Here is a 25,073-nt window from a genome sequence, read left to right as displayed (position 1 = left end):
ACTCACAAGGCCTGACTTCTACTGAACACATTCTCAACAATATTTAGCCCTCAAAATGGCTGCCTCCGCTGTTTGTGTAAATACAGCATTAAAGTTGACCTGTCACCTACAATTTGTCACAATATGGTAGAATGTTATAAGCAATATCTCTCTCTCTATATATATATATATATATATATATATATATATATATATATATATATTATATACACACACATACATACACATATATATTATATATATACACATACACACATATATATATGTGTATGTATGTATGTGTGTGTGTATATGTGTGTGTGTATATATATATATATATATATATATATATATATATATATATTTATTAAATTATAGCCTACACATTATGTAGCATTTTACAGAGAATATTTTATTATTCACATCCTGTCCCAGGAGCTCACAATCTGTATTCTTTACCATATGAAGGCACCTGTGTGCACACACTAGTGTGCTAGGAAACCAGAGCACCTAGCGGAAACCCATGTGAACAGGAGGAGAGCATTCAAATTCCACACATGGTACCCTTGCTGTATTTGAACCCGTGGCCCCAGTGCTGTGATGCAGCAGTATTAATCACAGTGCTGCCCATAACTGCAAGAAGCATCGATGACATAAATGCTCATATAATAGAGCCTCATATCTATTGGTTTAATGTACATGCTTTCACTAGCATTTTTCTAGCGGTAGTAATGGCATATTCATTTGTATTAGAATGGAACCCATTGGCTCTAATGATCCATACCTGGGTTTGGGCATTTTTTGCACGTATTGCTGACACTGTTCACATGTGGTAAACAAAAGTAAATGGAGCAGGCACATTGGGGTCAGTGAAGGACACTCGCATACAAGTTTTTGTCGACCACCATGTCTCAGACAGTTGCATTTCATATGCTGTGTCATTTCTGTTTATGCCAAGTTAGGGTCTTTCCCACTGACATTGCTTAAAAGAAAAAATATTAGGTTAAATTTATTGTTCAGTTTGATATTGCATAAAAAAATCCCAGATTTGTAGGTCTATGGGTCATATTTAACAACTAGTGATGGTACACATATCGTGCACTTACCGTAAAATCCACGGCCCTTTGTGTGTCCCGCATATTTAAGAACGGTGCATCGCAGCAGATATCGTGGATATCTGCTGCTTTGCATTCTGCTTTGTTTTTGGGAGCAGTCACCATTCAATAGTAATGTGACTATTCCCTCACGCAATCTAACAAGCTGAAGCTGGCATACATTAACATAATTAAAAAATTTCAGTGCTGTGAGCTCTGCTCCGAAGAGCAGAGCTGGACAGCGCATGTGTGGAGGGATCACATGATCCCTCTCTGTCACTCACCAGTTGCAGAGACAGAGCGGAGATGTTTGTGCGCATGTGCAGCTCTTCAAACTGCACATGCGCTGTTGCAGTAAGAAAAGAAAGAGGACAAGGAGGAGATCCGGAGACAGCGCATTCTGAAGAGGCGGGGTAAGTATGTTTTGTTTTTTTGTTTTTTATCACAGAAACAGCAGTTTATCGGAACTGCTGTTTCTGTGTTGGGTTCTTCATAAATTTGAGAAATGGTTCAATCCTTATCAATGCGATAAGGATTAAAAACTATTTTTCACTTTATGCGAACATTGATAGATGTACCCCTATGTGAGAAGAATTGTTCATAGTTATGGCTCACATGGTGCACAAATGTGACAGATGGGCACTTGCTGTGTGCATTAAATTGTGTTTGGGATCACCTACTTCAAGATTCTCAGAGCATTCATTCATCCAAAGGCAAGGTGCCACCGGGCAATGTGTGATGGATATTTCTTTTAGTATTATTTTTTATTTTTTTGTCGACAACTGATTTGATACTTTTTAGACATTCACATTCATCAAATGTTTTCTTAATACATAAGCGAGTTGTAAATTGAACATCCTGTAACTGTTATATCATTATAAATGTTGGCTGATCTTTGCAATGAAAATAGTTTGTTCATTTTGTTTACTGCAGTTGTGCTGCGAACCTCTGAGCACAGAATATAAGATTACTTCTAAAATACAAGGTTTTGCAGCTGGAGTTGAACCTGCGTTTCCAAGTCCAGTGTTTTATAAGTCACGCCACGCCTCCTCCCAGCTGAATTGACGTCAGCAAGCATGCTATGCGTTTATGATGAGGGATAGTTGTGCTTACTTTGGGTGCGGATTATCTTCTGACTGTGACCAGTGTGATGGTAGGAAGGAGAACTTTTGACAGGAGAGGAGGCGTGGTTGAAAAAGCATCAGCCTGTAAAAATGTGTGACACGTTCCATTACAGCACAGTGCACGCAGAAGGTACCGTTCACTTGTTCACTTTTTCTGTACTGTACCTTGTCACCCAGCAAACTGCTGTGATTTCATAATTTCACCAGGCAGATCGTCAGACACTGTTCAGTGGTAAGTAAGTAGCAGCAGCATGTACTGGGGTGCCTGGAGTCTGTCATTCTGTAGTTGTACTGTAATTAATGACTGCCATTTTTTCAGTAACATTTTTAATAACTCACTGGTAGAGGGAGGGTGAATGTAAAAAAAAATACAAACCTATATAAAACTGTATGTGTGTGACTGTCTAGGGTCTTTTTCTGCTTTTCCATCGCTTGTTTAGCCATGTAGTAATCATGTAATGCTAGATGATTGAATTAGAGAGTTACGAGGTTTGCAGGTGCACAGACAGCTGCATATATTTTGTTGTATAGACTTTTGTTTTTGTTAGAATTATGCAATTTCCTGGTCTTTAAGATTACTGTACACTGCCTCTAGCAGTGTCCTATAAATGTAGACATGTTGCAGATACTGGACATTCCAGAGCTGTGCTGTGCGTTTCAGGTAATATCTGCTTAATGTTAGAAACCTCCCTCTACAATATCATCTAGTTATCTTTAATTCCACTTTACCAATATTCTTTCCTCAGAGGTCTTTCTACAACTGCCTTTCCTTCCAGCTACACCGGCCACGTATTATGTGTGCAAGCATTTAACTGGATTGCAGCCTAGGTCTATAGTGTTCAGTGGCTAGCCAATTGTGTGAATATTAACCCCATGCAAATTTTCTCTTTGGACTCTTTCTTCATGCAGTTTTGTAATAGTAAATATGAGCAGCTATAATTGGCATGTTCGGACTCCAACCCTCCTCTAAATTACTTTGAATCAATGCTAGTTTTTTCCAATTTCTTTCTCACCCCTCTTGTTTCAGATAAGTCATGTTTTGTATTTTTGTTTTTAAGACTTTGCACTTATATTTGCAAGAATGATTTTGACAAGTTGCCCACCTGCATTCCAGTTTTCCTTCATACTTCTCTTCCCGTCTGTGTATGATATGATTTATTATACACCTAAAATGTATTGTTGCGTGCACACATTGTAACTAAAGCGCGTTCTTGTTCAGAATGTCAGGTTTGTGGTAGATGTGACAGTGTAGATGACACCAGTGACAGGAGACATAACCCTGGGGCATTTGTGCTACGTCAAATCTAACTATGGCAACTATGCCGTACAAATAAAAACATAGGTGTTTACATTACAATTACTTCCTTTTCATTGCTCTTAGAGCAGGAATGAACATACTGTAGTATAAACTAAAAATCATGTCCTGGCCACGTTTGTCCATGTTTAACATAACTGTGCTATAAAACAGATGCATATGCACAAGCAGACCACCACCACTGTCAAATTTTTGATGTTCCTTTTCCCCATTTGAGAAAGAAATGTAGTTGATTGAATATAGGGTGCTATTAGAACACAAGGACATGCGCTGAGACTGGAGGGAAGTAGGTTCACAGGAAATTTGAGAACAAACTACTTCACAGAAAGGTTAGTGGATAAGTGGAATAGCCTCCCATCAGAGGTGGTAGAGGCTAATACAGTAGAGCAATTTAAGCATACTTGGGATAGACATAAAGATAACCTTACAAATAATTAAATATGTTTTGAGGTTACCATAGGTTAAAAAATGGGCAGACTAGATGGACCAATTTGTTCTTATCTGCCGACAAATTGTATGTTTTTCAGACCTGCTATCAATGATAAAAAAAAAATAATGAATTAATATTTCTTATCTCCATTTGCTTTAGAATCACTGTGTGCAAGTCCAATATGTTTATAAAAGAGGCATGCAGAGTAGATAGGTCAATAATGACCTAACAAGGAAATACTTTTATTTGGAAAAATGAACCATGAAAAACTCTGCACCAGAGCCAAAATGTTTTTGCTTACATAACAAATATTAAAGAACCCCAAATTGAAATGTTTGTATATGCAGCATGAAGGTAAAATACTGGTCCTGAGTCTGTGTATGAATCCTCCAATTCCCACAGTGCATTTCTGAAAACCAAGTCTGCCAAACTGTCAGTCATTTTCTGTATGTCATGTTGGCAGAGCAGCTCCTGCCTAACATAGCAGCCTGCTGCAGAGGAGTGATAGGGCATGTTAGACTTCATTAACTATGTATAGATGATCCACTTATTTAGTGTATACTTTTCAACTGTATGTTTAATATGATTTTTTTAAATTGTTATATCTCTTTTTAAAAAGTAGTCCATAAGCACTAGTATAGTCTGTCTTATTTTCTGGGGGTAAGGGGTTGGTGTTTTGTTGTTCTATAACTATACAACATTCAGCAGTGTAGTTCTTCTGCAGTGCTTCACACAACATGATAAATATGTGAGAGCCATAGAGTTGCAGCTGTTTGGGCAACAATCTCCTATTGCCTTTCTCTGCTTCTTTACATATAATAAGTGGCTGCACCAGCTGCCGTTTTACTTTGTGTACACAGTGAATGCTCTTTACAGTTAAAATGCTTCACTATGCGTAACCAAAATATGTGAGATGTTGGCTATTGGTTGTAATAAGAAGATCCTCTCTGAGCAAGACATGAATGTGCTTTGTAACTTGGAGAAGGGGAATGTAGGTGGTTAATGGAATACAGAACTGTCCAGTTTTTCCAGGTTGTGCTATAGTCTGGCCACGCATGCAGCAGTTTCTACGTCATCTAAGCTGCTGGTGGATCAACTAACCCTTGAGGAGGAGCTGTGTTGTATGAACGAACACACCAAGCTTTAGCAGTAGAAGATCTAAAAACTTTGGCCTGTGGGCTACAGGCATTTGCTAATTTCTAACATTTTATTTATTTCTCATTCCAAAACAAAAATAAACGACTGCATATGTCTCGTACATATTATACATTTGTCATATCTGTATAAATACATTAAAAAAATTTACCATTTCCTCCTCACAGATCCTATAGGCTTTGTCTTTGATGTTCAGTCTAACACTGTGATGGCTCAAGGAGGCTCCTACGAGAATATGAAAGAAAAGGTTGGTATGATGCATTTATGCCGGTGGATTTTGGCTCCTGTAACAATAACGCATGTTAAGTTTACTCTCCTCCCAACTGTCCTTATTTTGGCGGAATGTCCCAAGTTGTGGCCACAAAATAGGTGGGGCTTAATGAGAAAGTGGGTGGAGTTTGTCCTGCTTTCAGGATTCTCAGTGTTGGGAGTTATGCACTCATGCTACTTGTCCCTTACCTCACCAAATCGAATCATTGTGACAGACTGCATCTTATGATGTCATTGCTAAGGACATAGTCCGTAGCAAAAGATCCCTGTTATTCCTCAAAAGGCACAATAGATACAAATCGCACAATATAAATCGCAAGCATGGCATTACCCAGTTTATTGTTCTTAAACTCTCTACATTTTAGGAATATCAGAATGAAAGATATTTCAGTTAAGGATATGTTTATGGGATGTGGGTTTTTGTACATATCAGATTTCATTAGTTACCCATCGGGGGAGTAGCGTTTGTGACACTGCTGCATCATATTGGAATTGTTTACTGTTGGTGGTGTAGTGAGTTCAGTGAAAAGTGGGTGGATTGTAGGAATAACTTTACTAATCTAAAAATGTTATTTAAATGTACACTTCTAGAATGTCCAACTTCTTTAAAGTTATAGATTTTGGAAATTGTTTAAATGTCCTTGTTTTACTGCACCTCCATTTTTGAACTTCTCAGTCTGTCAATATTTTGATTTTTGCTTTTCTTGATGGCACACGGCTCCATTAGCAGGGAAAATGGAGGCATCCCCGACTTGTCCCGTTTTTTTATTTTGAAATACGTCACGTGGGAACCAATTAAGTATAGAGCACCAATGCTGAGGGTTTGTAGTAGAGGGCTGAAACACCACAGAATAATGGACCAGCAAGGCTTATTGGAAGTAAGGTATGACACTTAAAAGTAAGGTATGACACTTAAAATACCATGCAAACTTGTCAAAGGCCTTCTGACTCCAGGCCCATCACCAGTTCAGAGGTTAGAGATCGGGGGGTAAATGTATCAATATGCGGGTTCTTCAACACCCACGTGTTCAGCCTCTTCCGCGATTAAATTTAAGGGTTAACTTCCCTTTACAATGCAGCGCCGCTTGAAATTTAATCGCGGAAGAGGCTGAACACGCGGGTGTTGAAGAACCCGCATATTGATACATTTACCCCAGGGTCTATAGCTTTTCTGATATCATCTGATGTCTGGTGGACTGGAACAAAACCGACCTAACCTGAGTAAACAAATGATGCTATGACTAGAGCCAACCTGGTGGACAGTATTTTCGCAAATGGCTGCCCTATTGGCGGCCTCATTCAATTTATTCCCTCTTAATATTGATTTATTGAAATCCAACAACATTAGGACCTCCTGTGTTTTTAGAATTTTAATAGCCTGAGTGAGTTCCTCAGGGGAGATCTGTCATGCTGATTATCTGAATGAACGTCCGCACCAAGTTTGAATAATTCGAAATAGTACTCATGGAAGCGTTGGCAATCTTCTGTGGAGATGCCAGAATGGTGCGTTTACAGTCCCCCCCCCTCTGTGATATTTCTTACCTCATACCTGAGGTGCCTTCTTCCTGATTTGCATTCCTCATGGTAAATAATCTCAATGTACTTATTAAAATGATCTGTGTAAGTCCTTGGTCAGTGGTCATGGCTTAAAAGTAAATACAAGCCTGTTGTGAGGATGTGTGAAAAAAAGTACAGGGGGGATTAAATTAACTTTTTTTCATATTTTAAAGTCTTTCCTTTAGCGACTCTTATAAATACTGCATGCAATAGAATCATTATAGGGTTCCGTGAGTCTGGTGCTTCCAAAAGAACCTTGTTGGCTGCATTTTGTGGGCAACTGGTTGAGCAGACATCCTCCCTCCACCCAGTAACTGTAAAATTACAAAATACTTGAAGGGATGCTATCACTATTATACATGTCTCAATGAAGAAAGAAGTATAGCAGTGAACATTCTGAACTTGTATGAATTAACATGAACACTTATTGATTAATAACTAATGTAACTTTTTGTGGTATTGCATATTATGTACTGTATATTAAGGCATGTTTGTATAACTTTCTGTTCTGACAATTAAAAGGATGATTTGTATGGCGGTTTGTGCTGGATAACAGTAGTTCAGTGTCTAGGAGGGTTTTGCTTTGTAACTAGGTGCATGCTTGTCGATGGACAGCAACTTAACTTTAACTATATTGTGTAATTATCGTTGATTACTGAATGTGAACAAAATTATATATCTCTTATATCTTTCTAACCTTTTATTGTGTACCAAAATTAAATTAATTGTGCACTGTTTTTTGGGGAGGGATAAGTAGAACTTTCTTTTCGTAAAATGTGGGAATTCATCTTTTTATTTTAAGTACATTATAAAAGACAAAATGGGCACAAGTAATGCATATTTCATGTTTCTTCCTGTGGTCTTTTACACAGTTATAGCAATACCAGGTAATTTTTCCCTAAAATCTAATTGGGTAGTTCTCGCGAGCAGAGGGATAAGCTATATGTGCACCTATGCAAGGATTGATGCAGTTAAGTGCTTTAAACCAAGGTTTGGCTTTTATTTTTGCACGTAAGAAAAGCTCTCCCCTAAAAGCAATTATGTAACATGGGGAGAGATGACTTGTGACAGGTCACTCTTGCAGGTCCGCAGGCCTCCTTCACAGCATCAAGCCTTGTGTTCCCTTTAATGTGGGTACACCTACCACAACTTTTACTTTAAATGTGGTGTTTTGAATAACCAGGTACTATAGGTCCCACTCGCACCATCTGACCCAGATCAAACTTCTCAGCTGACCCATCTCCACTGTGTTTGCAGGAGAGACTGTTCTAATAGGACCATAATGTCAAATCGCTGCTGTTCTTGATTAGTAAATATTAATTCAACTGCATTTAAAGAAACTTTGTAAGATACTCAGATCCTCCTGATGTATGTATTTTGGTGTTGGCTGAAATCCATTGAGATTGTCTAGTAACAATTAGTATAACCTTGCAATACATAAAATATTGGTTTCTGATTGTGTCACACACAAGGCTAGATTTTGGTGCCCATTTATGCTGTTGTATAAGGAATTGGTTGTGAATGGCCCTGTATGTGCCTCCCAATTGCATGTCAATTCATTTGATTATATTGGAAATGTTTAGATTATAATTGACTGTTAATGAAATATTAATTTTTTATATTAAAAAAATGGAACCGTCTTGGACAACCAAATCTGCAAATGTGACTGCCACATCTGTGGCTTTTTCATAACTGATCTGATTGAAGACAACTGCAGCAATACCGGTCTCCCAACCAACAGTACATTTTCATTTGTAGCAAGACTCTCCACTTTTATTTGCATCATAACATTGTGCCACTCTGCTACCAAATCTAATAATTTTAGTAATTAGTGTCTCAGAAGTCTGTGATTTTCAGTTCTTATTTAGGCTCCACAAGGTTATTTTTGTCCTAGCATATATAGAAAGCCTCATTGTTTTCTATTCACTCCATAGTCAGATAAAATTGAAATCCTACATTTCTGTAGTGAGTAATAACTTTTCCTTTATATGACAATGAACACATCATTTTTTTTGCAATGAACTACTGCCTTCCAGTACTGGTCTCTAATGTTGTTTCACATTTTTGTTCTAGATCAATGCAGTACGTGCCATTGTCCCCAACAAGAGTAACAATGAGATCATCTTGGTGCTCCAACACTTTGATAACTGCGTGGACAGGACAGTGCAAGCCTTCATGGAAGGTCAGTGAGATGAATTTGTTGCTGGGGATAACACATGTTTTATGAAAACAAGTTGCTGTTAGAAGATCAACCCCTGCTTCCTCCTTTAAATAGTAGATTACATAATTTGATCTTACTGCAGTATTAAAGTAATATACAGTTATAAATGTAGTGCGTTTACTTGCCTTGCGTTGAATGAGGTACATTGCAACATATCCAGAAGGTTACTTTCACAGAATTAGGATCATGTTCTGTAAGTATATTCTCATATCCTTTTAAAGTCAATGGCGTGATAAGTCCACTTCATAAGTCCCCATTATTTACCTTACCTGCCCTATCTATGTAGTTTATGGGGGACTCCTTCCTTCAAAGCCCCCACTAGTGGTTATTCCCTACTATTTGTATTTCATTTATATCTGCAATGGTCAAAGTAGAGTTCCACACATGTTCTTAATATTGTCACTGGGAATAAAACAATTTCCTCAATCAATGTATCCACTCTAAAAAACATATATAATTTAAAATGCATTCAGTTTGTTTGACTCGTATATCATATCCTATAGTACTGGAAAAACCTAACAACATAAATAGAAGTAGTTTGTTTTCCATGCTGTCTATATATCGCTACATATTTCCATTGTTCCGTTCTGTATGTTTTTCCCCACAGGTAACGCAGTGGAAGTACTGAAAGAGTGGACTGTGCTGGGCAAGAAAAAGGTAAACAACACTTTTTGTATATACCTCTTTAAAGCATAACCGTGGTTTATACACAGTGGAGGCAGCCATTCGTTCACATGGTAAGTCGAATAACATGTTTGGGTATCCCTGTATTCTAGAAAGGGCTATATGTACTTGTTTTTAAGTATATATTGGTTATCTTGGAAGTTTTTCTTTAGTTTGCTTTTAATAGTCCTCCATTTCCATGCAGGTAGCTAATAAAGTTAGATATATTTATTGATTTGCCTCAAGTATCATCCTGTTTACCATGATTGTGCATGAAATAGTCTATTACTTGTTATGCTTTGCACAATGTTTGTGAAGGGCTCAGCATAAGATGATATACTTGCTTTGTTCCAGTGGACCTTGCACTGCATTACTGATATGATTGTCACTCTCCAGCATAACATTGAAAATAGTCTTTTTATTCAGACATTTTGGATGTCTTTGAACCCTCTCTCTGGGACATACAAAACAAGTGAAGCATAATACATGTTCTATCCTCTCCCACCATACCACTGTGAAATCACCTGGTAGTTATTCACCAATTAACTGCACTACCGGAATATAAGTTAAATTACATCTCAAAATCATATAGAACCAATCACAGAATGGTGATGCTACACATACAGTATTTAAAAGACAAAGACAAAAAGTGCTTAAAGAATATTTGTATATATGTAAAAACATTAACAGATATTAAAAAATAAGTCTATACCTATCTTTTGAACGTTATCAACTTATTTGTGTCATCGTCTTCACAGAGCAGTGCTTATTAATATCCTTACCATTTTTATTTATAAAATGTCTGTATATGTTGGGATTGTGCAGTTTCATCTAATATGGGGCAGTATGGACAATAATGTTTGAATAACACTGCACAGCCATTTTCTATAATCCTATTGATTGATCTTATGTCTTTATTTCCTTGGTATATTAAGACAATTAGAATTATTATCGTTTCTTTCTGCTTTAGTATACTAGACACAAGCCTTCCTGTCACTACTATATCCACTTCTAAATGCACCCACTTTATAGGAATCTGTAACTAAAGTGTTCCTGCGGCTTTAGTAATGGTCATACATGTGTTTCACACTTATTTATTGGAATGCTGTGCAAGTGAGCTTGTCTAAAGTAATAAGTGATTTATTTTGCTTTTCATATGTACAAAGTTATGTTGTATGTACTGATGTTTAAATGTTTTGCACAAGTCTACTGGCACTTTTCTTAGACTGGTTGTCGGGAAGATACCATTGAACCTGTGTCTAAACGTAATACATGTTCACTAGGTGATCTTTATGGCAATATGTTGATGTTTTCTAGTGCTTCTCTGTATTGTTAAATAGTTTACATGAGCTTTTTCGTCTGTGTTCTTATAGGGTTCAACCTGCTGTTAGTCTGCATGTTTGCATTTATGAAACTCGGTTTTTATTTTATTTTTTTACTTTGACAGTATATTATATCTATTTCTTAGCATGAGCCTTGTTCCAATTTCTGCTTTGTCCATCCTTAGAACAAAAAGAAGAAGACTAAGCCTAAAGCAGAAGCGGCTGCTCAGACCAATGCAGTGGATACTGGGAAAATAGCACCTGAGGGGGAACAAAGCGTAGCTTCCTCTGAGAAAGGTGGACTCAATGGCTATCACATCAATGGTTCTACTCATGACACGGAGTCAGCGGATTCCCTCAGTGAGGGCTTGGATACTCTTTCTTTAGATGCTAGGGAGTTGGAAGACTCTGAGCCATCTACACCTGATGTGTCAGATCCTCCAGGTGAGAGGGAAATGTAATTACGTGCCAACGCTGAGAAGTACAACCTGCATTGTTTTAAGTGGATGAATCTGTTTTTTTTTTTTTGTTTTGTTTTTGTTTTTTTTACTTAACATTGGCAAAAAGACTGGCCATTCACAATTTTGAATAAAAAAAAACTTCAAAGGGGATAATATGACAAGGTTATGCTTGTGTTGTACTGTTTACATAAGGGCCATGTACAAGAAAAGATGGTGAACATTTATACCTAAACAAATAGTGTTATGTACATTTCTGCAATACTAGCTAAGTTTTGTCATTTGTCTAATTAAGGAGAATGCAAGCAAGGTCATGAAATAGACAAGTTTAAATATGCAATATCTTCAGTTAATTTCTCCTTGGATTTCAGGAACAGTGATCGCATAAAGTCTGTTCTTTAAATACTTCTAACCAACATTACTAGTGTGTACAAAACCTCTTGTCTTCATTCCACAGCCCTGTTGCTTCATAATGGCCGTCCGGATCTGGAGCTGAAACTGACAGCTTCTCACCTTCCTCAGAATTCCCACCACAAGTCTGTTCCATCTGACCATAGGCACTCAAACAAAGTCCGATCTGGGAGTGTATCAAGCTCTCAGTCACTGGCTTCATCTGTAGCAGAGGATACTCACTCATCCTCAGGATCTAAAAAGCTTGGTAAGAGATAATGACATATTAATTTAGTGGGATTAGGGGGCGGACAGTAACTGGTAACAATGGAAGGCAGACATTGGTTTTAGGCAGAGGCTGAAATAATGGTTTTGGTCTTAAGAATCCAAAATGAACGTTTCTGAATAAAAGATGATAAAAAGGCCTGGAATGGCAAAGGGGTGATACTAAAGCCGCAAGGCAATATACATATGAATGGTGACCTATAATCAGTCGGCCAGTCGCCTTTCCTCCACTCTGGTAACCACACCTCACTCCCTTATCCAAAATTTCTCCCGTGCTGCCCCCCACCACTGGAACTATCTCACTCATTCTATCAGACTATCCCCTAGCCTGTATAGCTTTAACCAGTCATTGAAAACCCACCAATTTAGAAAAGCCTACCAGTCCTCCATTTCGTCATGTAGGTATACCTCACCCTTTCATCCTCCATCTCTTCCACTCTTGCTTCTTGTCCATTTACATTGTCTCACCCCCATGTGTCTGCCTCTTTCCCTTTAACTTGTAAGCTCTAGTAGCAGGACCCTCTTCCCTCCTGTTCTCATTACCTATAACTTTTCCTCACCTGCTACACTGTGCATCTCCCCCTTCTGCTCTCTGCCCATTGACTCCTCTCCTCCATTGTGTTTGCACCTCTTTCTGTGGCTCTAAACCTGTTTGTTGCATCCACACGAATGGGCACAGGATTTAGCCTGTGCTGAATATATCCCTTGCTAGTCAGTAGCTGTGTTGGGAGTTGTAGTGTTATTTGTTTACTGTGATGTACTGTCTTGTTGTTTTCCCTCTGTACAGTGCTTCAGACCTCATGTGGCACCCTATAAATAAACAATAATAATTATAAGCAAATATGAACACTGAGACTTCCCCTTTGTCATCTGTTTGCACTTTTCTAAGCTTTCAGATAGCTGGTCCACAAGTACTTTGTCACTTCAGGTCACTGGATGTTACTAGATGTTACTGTTATTGTTCGATTTTTCACATCCCACACTCCAGTATTGTAAGGTCCTCTCCAGGTTGTTTGAATTGTTGATAGAGGTGACTGATTTCTCAGCTTAGCACCATTTTCATTACATATTAACAAGCTATTCTATCACAAGGTGAGGGAGCAATGAGAATTGTTCAGAGCTTGTGCAGTCACCTCTCAATGTGATGGGTCTAATTGAAACTTTTGAAAGAAAAAGAATTTGAACCCAAGTCATATTTGCAGCCACATAAACATTGATGACGGAGGAGGAGCTTTGCTTTAGTCGCCACCTTCTGCTCAAGAAACACTTATCTATGCCAGTATTAATCATTTTAATGACTGGCTTCCTTCACTTCATTTTGTTTTATGTACGGACACAGGTCAGCTCCCAGGGTTTGTATGTAAATTTAAAGGACTGCATAACCTACAAATGTAAAACTTTCTACGTAATTAGCATGAGAGCAAATGCACTGCTCATTGTTATTTGACATTCCACATCAGCATTATTGAACAGTAAAATGTATTTAAGCAAGTCCCTCCCACTTTATTAAAGACCTCTTAAGCCACATCCCATCAGATCTAGCATGATGCAGGATGAATCTTAAACTTTAAAGCACAGCTTGTCACTTGGTGGATTGATGCCCATGGATAACATCAGAGGTCACAGGAAGCTAACAGAGCAGTACTGAATATAAGCCTACCACTCTACTGCTCCAGAATGATGGTAGATAGGGAATCATCACCCTTATTTCATGTCGCAGATGGTTACAAAGGGCTGAGACAGGGCATGGAGGGCTTTTTTTAGTTAAATGTATTCACCCGTTGTTGGCATTTTATTCAGCTAGTAATGCATAGCTTTTAATATCAATGGTAATTAGGGGGTTGAGCTTTAATACTTCTTTCCATGATGGCTTTGTTATGTTAAGGTACTGTATTTCACAGGTGCCAACATTGAGAAGTCTGTGAAAGACCTGCAGCGTTGCTCAGTGTCTCTGGCACGTTATCGGATGGTGGTGAAGGAAGAAATGGACGCCTCTATCAAGAAGATGAAGCAGACCTTTGCGGAACTGCAGAGCTGGTAAGTTGCTTTAAGCATCTACATCTCATTTTGGGACCCTAGACATTTGTTACACAGTGAAATCTGTAAAAAGCCTGCAGGTGCCTCCAATGTGTTGAAAATGTTTTCTTTAACTAACAAGTTCTGCAATGCTGTTTGATCATTTACTATGGTAAATATACACCGTAAAATGATAATCCTCACTCAGAATATATAAAAATCCTCTACTTCAGGACATAGTGTATGTCTGGATGTTCCTCTTCCACTAAACATGACTGTTGCCCTCATGCTGAGATAAAGTGTATAATTTACCTTTTATAGAAAACACTACACAGGGTAGCATATATCTGTCTTCTGAAGAACATTCCTACAAAATACTACACTGTGTGCCTCAACAGGAGAGCATCTTAGAGGGTAAACATTGCTCCTCGCTGGTGGTGCACTAAGCAGAGTGTATGTTGGTATCGCTATACAAAACTGTTTTTCTTGTTGCTGTTACCTAGAGCACGCATCACTTTATCATTCTTATGCAAAGCAAACGCTCTGGGTACCGGTGGGTCCGGTAGCCAGAGGCTTTCTGCCATTGCTTTTCTTTAGAAGAAGTTTGCATAGATAGCATGAAAAATCTGGTATGATAAATTGGTGAACATGCTGTATGCAGGCAATGGGAAGGAAATTTAGCCTGGCCTTAATGGTCGTTAACCTAAGTGTTAAATATATCAACTACAGGTTTGTTATTCTGAAAACTGTGTTTACCACAATAAGTTACTTTTTGTATAATTTGTGGTGTATATGGATTTATTATCCCCATTCCAATTATTCTGGCCTCAAATTACTGGATTATTCTTAAAACATTCTTTGTGTTTAATTGAGATAATCATTTTGCACTTAATAAGACTGGTAATAAGACTGTTGAATTTTTGCTGTACTAGTCTCCATCAGGTTGTTCCATGATACTCCAGTATTCTGCAATGTACGACTCATGGCCTTAAAAAGAAAATAAAACTAAAATGAAAAAAATAATGCACCTTAAAATATGTATCCCGATAGTTAGACGTGATGGACCAGTGTAGTCGTCTGAGCTTTAAAGCTTGTTTCATTGAATGCAGTGTCCTTTTCAGTGGCTCTTCTGTTTATCATGTACTTGCCATTTAGCTATAAATCCGCTTTTTCTGGAACTCCTGCTGTCAGCATTCTTTTCCTCAGTTTCTTTTCACGGTTTGTTTCCTCTGTTTCGTTTCTTGCTGCTCACGTGTTGACTGTCAGGAAACATGGCCTTGGGCTGTTACATTTCTTCAGCACCTTTGTTACACGAACCTGCCACGCCAGTACTGCATTGTGCAAGGGAGTATTTTTATGACCCATGATAACCTCCGCCTCCTCACATTGACAAACATGAACAACAAAACATATGTTCTATTGACCTGGACAATCTGCGATTTAACCTATGATTTTCTCTAAACAGATTATTCATAGTTGCTGCCTTATCCTCAACATACCAGTGTTCTTTAGTGCATTGCATTGTCCGGATTACCAGTCCCATTTAGTTTCTAGGTGAAGCTGATATAGACCCCTAAGGGAGAAATTAAACTAGAAATGCTGGAGGGGGCTGGAAATCTCCACTATGTTGGATCTGCGCACTGCTGCCGATTAAGGAATCTCCCTTCATTTCTATAGGCCGCCAGGAAAAATGAGCAGAGATTTCAGTGTGAACATTGCGTCAGTGTGTCTACATGGACTGTTCCAGAGACAAAATCTCCCCTTAAGTCTATATACCCTTCTACTATCAACACCAATCTACATGTTATCACAAGATTGATTTATTAGTATTGTTTAGATATTTTTTTCTATACTGTTCTACTACCTGGGTAGTTTGACATACCTAATAACCCTTTCCAGACTGATGAGCAGCAAAAGTTGCTTCTCTTACATCAATTGCAGATGTCTTTTCTCCTTGGCATGGAGTTAACACATCTGAATGCTCCAGACCGAACTGCTGAAAACATTCAGCTTGTATATAGAGGTGGTGGGTTCTGTATGTTGGCTTATTTTTTTGTTGTCACACAAGATTAGGGTGAGCAACTTTTAGACTTTGTAAGGGCTAGGTGCTGTATTTCCTGCATTATTGAAAGAAAAAAATAAAATTGGAAGGGGATGTACCTCTTCTCTTTTTTTTTTTTTTTTTCATGCTTGCAGACATCTGTGCTTCCCAGTGCACTGTCAGATGCTTCAGCTCCTAACATACATAGCAAGTATGAACCAGGAAGCCCAGTTCCTTATAATGGAGAAAACTAAACTTCTAGCAGCTGTTTTGGCACTCTGCCAGCTTGGAACCTCCTTCAATAAATATTAAGGGAAGAGCTCCTTTTGCTCAAACTACAAGCCGGATTTCATAGCGTTGCTGTTCCAGTAAGGGTGGTGGCTTGCCCTTTTCTGCACAATGGATACAATAGCAGCATGTTTGCTCAAATAATTAAAGACTGCATTTTTAGATTAAACCAGTAAATTGACATCTCACCAATATCTGAGCATGCTGAAGCTAAGCCAGGTGTTCCTTTCATGTATGTCTGATACCTGATGTTGAGGTAGTTTCTTTGAAACAGCTTTCAGCCGTGTCCAGGCTCTGGAGAAAGTCGATTGTTAATTCAAACTGAAGGTAAACTTTGGTTTTATTTTGCTCTTTGGGAATTGTGTGAAAATCTGCCTCTGGCCACGATACAAGAACAGCTTGAGAAGCAGAATACTTTTACCAGTGATGTAGTAAACATTCTGTAACGTGAAGTGACTAGAGCAAGTTGGTGATATAGACCAATGATATCTCTGATCTAGCTTGTTATACATAAAAAAAAAAATATTCCTCATGACCATATTGTCTAGATGGCATTTACCACGTGAAAAACCTTCAATGTGCATATATAGTCAAACCCAAGTTTGTGTTTCCAAAATACTGGAAAAATAGCAGCTCCTAACCCCCATAGGTGGAAAATGGTCAAAATTCATCAGGAAGTGATCAAATGAGTTTCTTTAATTCAATTTTTTTTTATGTACACTTAAAACCTACCTCCCGATAACTATCAGAATTGTGGGGTTCCGTTTCCTGGTCCCACAAAGTTGATTATAGCGCTCCATCAGCATCACAATGCTTCTAGTCCCCACATTGACAACCAAGATGGGAGATGTCGATCTGACATGCCATTGTTACTTATTGGACAGACCTGTGGCGCCAAATGTGATTTGAGTTTGTCACTACATTCAAATAAGATGAATAAGATGTTCTCTGGATTATTGTGACCTGCTGTTTTCTGCTGCAATTAAGGGTAAGGGTCTTCAAATATCTTTTTTTAGAAGAAAACATTGAGGCACGTGCAGATCTATCTTTCCAACAGTAAGACTAGCTGCAAACTTTCTTTTTCTCTGCCTGGAAGAAAAATTGGCTATATTCATTCTCCCAAACTGCAGGTGTGCTGCCACCTACTGGCTTGTCCAATAGTATATTTATTGAAAAGATAGTGTTCTTTATTGTTTGGTCTTAAATAATGGCTATTGTTCTTCTCTTTAAATTTCCAGCCTCATGGACAGAGAAGTGACACTTCTTGGCGAAATGGACAAGGTGAAAGCAGAAGCAAGTACGTACTAAATCACCACCAACTTTCGAGTAATTTGTAAAGGATAGGGAAGATTTGGGGGGGGGGGGGGTTTGTTTGTCATTTTTTGGTCTGCACCTATTGCTCAAAGCATTAATTTCCCATCACACAAGCTTACAGACATAGTACACCATATTCTCCAGTAGTTGGGGTGGAGGGCTGGAGTTATTTTTTGCCTTCAACTGTTCAGAGCTTGTCTTATGAATTAGCAAAGTTAAAGCATAAAATATATATTTCCAAAGAGAGAAAAGCTGTTCCTTATTTTAACAACTTTAGAACATTCCTCTTCAGCAAACGCTAAGAAGGATTAGTCCCAACTTTGTTTCCTCTCTGACCTTTCTTCCACCTTCATCTTTCCCCAGTGGAGATCCTGGACAGCCGACAGAAGAAGGCAGAGGAGCTGAAGAAGCTCACAGATGTGGCTGTGCGTTTGTCTGAGGAACAGTTATCAGAACTACGCGCAGAAATTAAGGTTGGGAATCCTGATGTTGAATATGATCCTATGCCTTGTACTGTTATATTTTCAAATGCCATTAAATCCTAGGGAAAATGTAGAATGTTACAAGGTTTGTTTATTTTTTTGTTTATGGTCATGAGGCTCAAGATCTACTGTATAAAATCAATGGGACTTGCCATCTTTGATAATAAATCTGTGACCTGAAGAGCTTACTAGTGCTCTGTGGTCTAAAGTAATCAAGCTCTGAATTTTACTCATTGTCAGTGTGCTAAATATTTATAGTACTATACCAGGACAACTGGCTGGTGTTGTACTGGCATTTTAATATGCCATGTTTTTTCAGCAAGAAAACTGGCATTAAGCCTTGCAGATTGACAACTAGCTGTAAGTGGGACACGCTGACTACCAGTCGCACAAGTGGTTCTTCAGACCATTTCATCTGTCTATACACCATCATGCAACATTTGAACACCCACCTTAAATGCAGCCCCAATTGCTTCATCACAGCTTATGTCTTTCAGCATTTTGTCAGTGAGCGGAAGTATGATGAGGAACTGGGCCGCGCTGCACGCTTCACCGCAGACCTGGAAACCCTGAAGAAGAGCATAGAGTCTTTTGGACAAGGTTAGTGTCCATAGTCCATTTTCTGTAGGTGAAAATAATAACAATTCTCTGTTAATTCTAAAAAAAAACATATTGACCACCGCTGCCTAAATTTGGTAAATATTAACACTCAGGGGGGTATTCAATTGTTAGCGAGACAGGTGAAAATCCCGCGCTCGAAAAAATATTACAGTTAATACGGTAATTTGCATGTAAATATCGTTAATACGGTAATTTACTCGCTGGATTTCAGCTGCTGCGAGCTGAAATTCAGCGAGTAATTACCGTATTAACGGTAATATTTTTAGAGCGCGGGATTTTCACCCGTCTCGCTAACAATTGAATACCCCCCTGAGTCTATATACATTTCGGTGTGTAACTTCCAACATTAGGTTATGTACCACCAGTAACGCCCAGACAACTGCTATAACAAACATGCTGAGTTGCAGTATGTGTGACCATCTGACGTGGGAACATTGTGGATGCAGTAAATTCTTACTGAATGCAGCTGCTGCTGTAGTCTTGAAGTAATAACTACCCAGCCCCCACCCACTGTGCATCAATCAGATATTTGTTATTGCTGCTTACATTACCCTGACAGCTTTATGTTTCCCTAATTGTTTCCATTATCGGAGTGATAAAAATCCTGTATTCTGCTACTATAAAAGTGATGAACGTCCCCAGGCAATGTGCGTGTATGTGTATTAGATACAGAGCTCATCACCCATTAACTGCAGCTGCTAGAGTACATTTCTCTGAGATCACCAGTCTAATCACAGTCTCACTGTCTATGCAGAGAAATGTGTAGGTGTTTTATGGTTCTGATCTGGAACTGATACTGTATCTCGTCGCTCCAATAGCAGTTAAACATAAGCTAATTGGTTAGCATGTAAAACAATACACTTTTTTGCAGGTTACACAACCCCACGTTTTGCAGATTTCCATTTTATAATACTCCTCACAAGTAATTACATTTTATGAACCAATATCAATTGGAACTCATCAGGAACTAGCGACATTACTGAAGCACATTAAGAAAGACATCCTCTGATTCTAACCAGTGAATATAGACTGCTCCAGAAGGCTGACATGTGCTGTCCACATTTTTTCTTTTTTTTTCCTTTTTGTTTATTTATGTATTTTTTTTATTTTGGTTGGCCAATTGTATAAAAATTACGTATAGCATAATAAAATAAATATCTATAGCAGAGAACTAACGTATAAGAAAATATTACCAGATATGTAAGGATTAGAAAAACATGATTAGGATTTATACACATTTATTCGCAAAACTCCTTTTTGTATTTATGGCTTCTCTAGAATGCACATTTAGGGGGGGGGGGGGGGTGTTGTTGTTTTTTAAAGATGATATTTTTAATATGTAGGGGTGGCTAGGACACTCAGAACTGTAACATTCCGTATTTTATTCCACGTTTATTGTAACCTGCAATATATTTTTTTTTATTTTTTTTATTTTCATGACTAGGAAACTGCAAGCTGCTTTAAAGTAGAAATCACATGATCCTCGTGTGGCTGAACTGTGTAGATTTATGTATTAATAACATGCCTCAATCCTTGACAAACTGCATTTTAAACTATACATTGCTATTTAATGCTCAGATTATTTGACAGAGACTTATAACTGACACAATCTACATTCCTTATTGTCCTCTTTATACATTGAAAAAGCCCACAGACAGTATAGAAAGAATTAACTCTTCAAACGAGCAGCATGGGGTTTAATGCTGACACAACAGCAGTCAGGTTAGCACAGCATGTGCAAAATGTTGACTGGAGGGGACTCCATCTCTTACTGTGTGTGATATGTTTGGTAATGTCATACTGCATGCTGTGATCTGAATGTATCTCCTATTTGTCTTTTAGTTTCCCACCCAAAGAACAATTACTCTACTCGGTCTCGATGCTGTTCTCTGACTAGTCCTAGTGACCCCTCCACTCCGTCTACCCCAGAACCGTCTTCTACACCCAGCCTTATTTCAACCAATCGAAAGCCTACAGCCACAGGAGACTTGTCGGCATCAACCAGTCATTTTAGTGCTAGGCAGAATCCACCACCTAGACAGGTACCACTTATTTTTTTGGAAAAGCATTTTTTTATTTTATTTTTTTCCCACAGATAACGCACTATTGTCTTCTAATGATTGTGTAGTTGCTAATGAACATTATTGAACTGTAGTAACTGTTGTTCAGTGATTTATATGTGTTTCAAAATTTAATTGACAATTATCTAATCCTACATGACATCTTAACATACTAGATAATGTACATATAAAGTAATGTTAAACTATTCTTTGTGAGTGACCTATATTTGTCCCTATGTTTGTCACCTGTACAGATCAATAGGTATTTCTGTGCAGATGACTTTTGACTTAGGATTTTTCCCAATTTCACTTTTTTTTAAGGGACTTCCAATGAATAAAAGACCAGGACAGGGTTATCGACCTCAGGGCCCACGGCAAAACTACCACACGAACAACATGAGATACGATAACCCCAATCGCAACCGGAACAACTCCTGGTATCATTCCAACTCCCGTAACCAGAGCTACTATCCCCAGGCACCGCGACAGCCAAGTGACCGGACGTCCACCTATCCTTCTGGGGCCAATGGACCTGCTGCCACCTCAGAGTCCGTCCAAACAGGCGTTTTAGATCCTGATAATAAGGCCCTACCACAACGTAAACCAAGGGCGAACCTTGCATCAGCTTCCTGAGACGGGAGAACCCCAACGCCTTTAGTCCGCACTTTCAATGTTCAACTCTGTAACTTGACTTTAGAAAACTGTTAGATTTATTAACAAAGAGAAACGTTTACAGCCAGCTGTTCTGTGCCACTTTTCTCCTTTTATCCTGTCTTTTTCAAAGCCTCTCATTTCTTGTCTATTTTTCTTAATGGACACTTTTTGCCCTTTCCCTAATAGAGTTCAAGCCATTGCTTCTAATTTAACAATGGACTCTTCCATGAGTTGTTACATTGTGTCTGTATCTTTCTGCTACTCGCTTTCCTAAATGTCCTCAAACTAAGAGAAAAGACAGGTGGTGGCATAGACACATGTCATACTGAGGAGATGCCAGCTCTGGCCACTGGTGTACTGACACCTTTGCAAAATTCAGACTCATGGGCTCCCAGCTACTGCCGTTCCTTGAGAAGTTTAGTCTGCCACTCATTTCATAAAATGGGAATCTATGCAATGTCATGAAAGACCAGTAGCCTCATCTTGGAGTCAGTTGACATTGCTAGGTTTGTATGTTGGTGGCCATATTCAAACCCTTTATCTTTAGCTCTATATACCAGTACTTTTATTTACATTCTATATATCCATTTCCTCTGTCTGTCTTCAAAGTGCCTTGTTTTTGTACTGGTGTTGGCAAATTTATTCTCTCCCTCTTTTTCTTACATTCCCCACATGCTACCCTTTTAGGGTCTGAGCTGGAAAGTACAATCATTGGTGGGAATGAGTCAATTTGCAACTTTTTTTTTTTTTCCTCTCTTCTTTTATTTCTCCCTCCCCCACATTCGGTCCACCCTTTTTAAAATTTGACACAAGTCTTCAGCAGGACATAATTGAATACCAATCACTTATCTCTAGAGAATATATAGGTCCTGTTCTTCTATTCTGTTAGAAACAATAGCCTCTGTAGATGGGATCATATTGTAATAAACCCTCTCCCTACCTGCCCAAACTGGAAGCCTTTAACCCTCTCTGCTCAGGATCAGAATTGATGTAGAATACAGTTGGAGCCAAATTAGTCTAATTTCTTCCTTCTGTGATCCTCTCACACAGCCATTTGTGGACCAAAGATTGAAATTACACTATCCTCTGGGCAATGTAATGAGCAGGGGTTGCAAGGTTTTCCATGACCCTGTGAATAGAGTAGGGCAGTGCTCCCATTCCTTATTGCTTCTCTTGTCCAAAGATGCACCTTTCACCAATATTCATGTTTTTTGTTTTGTTTTTTGGTCATGAGAGGGTGTTGGGGGATGGATAATGTATATCCAGTTTTCCATATTTTTTTTTTATGTAACATGTTAGTCTGTGTTCCAAGGGCTTTGGTGTTGTTACATGCCCTAGTACAACACTTAGTAATTAATGAAAATCTAAACACATTACATGTATCCATGGTAGATATGTTAGGCAACAAGACAAAGTAAGAATTGTATGGAAACAACTCTTAAATGAGCATGACGTGTACCACAGCATTTGTATGTTATGCCTTTATTATCGGCTTTCTACTCGCTCTGGCTGTTTGATCTCGGTACAGTCACAAAGAACATTTCATGGAGTAGATGTGAAGAATAGTTCTCATCCATAAAAACAATCCTGTAGCGCCCGTGTCGTGTACTCTGTACAGTAATACCATTCATTATTAGTTATAAAAAGTGCTATGCAGAATTTTATTCTTATGGTTTGTGATCTTTACATGTTATTATAGAGAAGGAACATGTTAATGAAGGTAAATAAATGGTAGCTAAAACAGTAAGTGCGCTCTTGCAAACAATGTAAAGTGATGCATGGAACATTCACTTCTGGCAAAGTCTTTCTTTTGCAGTTGTGACATCAATAAAGTGATTGAAAAGAGGCGGCACGGGTTTGAACCTACCTGTCATTAATAATAGGGCTAGGCCATGTTACAAGATGGTTAAGGCTCTGTTTGTAGGAGGTGTCGGCAATTTTTTTTTTCATTTTCAGCATGCAGTAATCTTAAGATGGCCCCACTTTGGGCCTTTGTATGTAATATGTCAGTGGGTAGCCCTTCCATTGCTAATTACACATGATACATTTTATCGGTGATATGAAAAAGAAACCTATTTATTTTGAACACAAAGAGACACCTTCATACCTTACTTTTTCAATGCTGGTTAAGGTATCTATTCCTTAAAACACACAGATTTCATCAAGAAATATATCCTGTGTCCTGACTGTGTCTCAGTAATACCCAGCATGCATTATGCAAGTATTGCAGTCCATTGTCCTACAAGATAAGATATGCCTTAGTGAAACCTCTTAGGGACGGAGCTGACTGCATTACTATGCTTGTGGAGTATATTCTTTACAATATAATAATTCTCATCATTTGAAGTATGTGTCTTATTTTAATTTTGTTAGAAGACTTCCCTTAAGGGTCTATACCAACCTATGTAGTTTTCCCAATGGCAAACACATGAAACCTGACATGAGAAGAAATCCTCAATAATAGTGCATGGCATTATGCAGTGTTGACTGTTTACCAAGGTGCATTGTAAACACAATACAGAAAATGTATGAAGACATAACTGGGTATGGACTCTAACAGAGGTCCTAGTTAAAGATTCATGCTGCTTTACTCAAACATTCATTTAGGATACATGGCTCACTTAGAAATTGTAGATCGAGACCTATATTACACACTTTTGTTTCTTCTTTTCCCCCAAATGATGTAGTTGAGTTTAACAGCTCCAGAGACCCATCTTTAATCGTCCAACTAACATGGTGCTCATGTGTCAGTCTGGAGGTGAATGTCCTCAGCTGGAGATGTGAAACTCTTCTCATTTACAAAGTATCTGCTGAAAGAATCCATTCTTCTTTCTGTAGTGGACAACTGCTATTCGTGACGTATTCAGGCAGCAGTTTTAATGTATATTTTTTACAGTTTTAACATGGTTTTAGCTTAAGAATACTTAATACTGTATTTTGAGACATAGCTGCCCACACTATAGGTCTGGAAGCAGTGACCATTAAATACCAAAGGCATATAATACCTTGTAGAGGCTAGAAGTATATGCATGAGGGGGAGGGAAAAACATAAGCCATTGTATTTTGTTGAATATTTCTATTGTAAATGAGTAACCGTGTATGAAAGGAAAATATATTTTTCCAAAGACTCCTCATAAAATGATTACAGCATTGCAAAGTACTTTGGTTTAAAGGGGCTCTCCGCCCAAACAATGTAAAAATAAATAATACTTTTAAAGTGAGCAATGTACTGTCTGTGGGCAGTATATAACAAAGAAAAAGAGAAACTTCTTTCTCATTCTGGTGGCTGCCTAACAGTGTAGGGGTTCTGTTATCAAACAGATTCTCCTGCTAA

At 38.3% G+C, this 25,073-nt stretch overlaps 1 protein-coding gene across 5 annotated transcripts in view; it reads left to right on the top strand.

Moving 5' to 3' along the window:
* Window positions 1-24,786, top strand: part of SPATS2 (spermatogenesis associated serine rich 2) — a 73,309-nt gene extending 48,523 nt beyond the window's left edge. For 3 of the 5 annotated variants that reach the window (XM_075199617.1, XM_075199616.1, XM_075199618.1), the window contains exons 3-13: window positions 5,265-5,344; window positions 8,998-9,106; window positions 9,753-9,802; window positions 11,316-11,574; window positions 12,046-12,246; window positions 14,165-14,300; window positions 17,847-17,905; window positions 18,286-18,395; window positions 18,902-19,004; window positions 20,868-21,067; window positions 21,407-24,786. In XM_075199617.1, the coding sequence (XP_075055718.1) occupies window positions 5,265-5,344; window positions 8,998-9,106; window positions 9,753-9,802; window positions 11,316-11,574; window positions 12,046-12,246; window positions 14,165-14,300; window positions 17,847-17,905; window positions 18,286-18,395; window positions 18,902-19,004; window positions 20,868-21,067; window positions 21,407-21,718 (1,619 nt within the window). In that variant the 3' untranslated portion in view covers window positions 21,719-24,786. The other 2 variants (XM_075199615.1, XM_075199619.1) reach the window with 2 other exon arrangements.
* The last annotated feature ends 287 nt before the right edge of the window (window positions 24,787-25,073 follow it).

Source organism: Mixophyes fleayi, chromosome 2 (assembly GCF_038048845.1).
Source record: "Mixophyes fleayi isolate aMixFle1 chromosome 2, aMixFle1.hap1, whole genome shotgun sequence".
NCBI classification, from domain to species: Eukaryota; Metazoa; Chordata; class Amphibia; order Anura; family Limnodynastidae; genus Mixophyes; species Mixophyes fleayi.
This window is presented reverse-complemented; position numbering and strand designations above follow the sequence as displayed.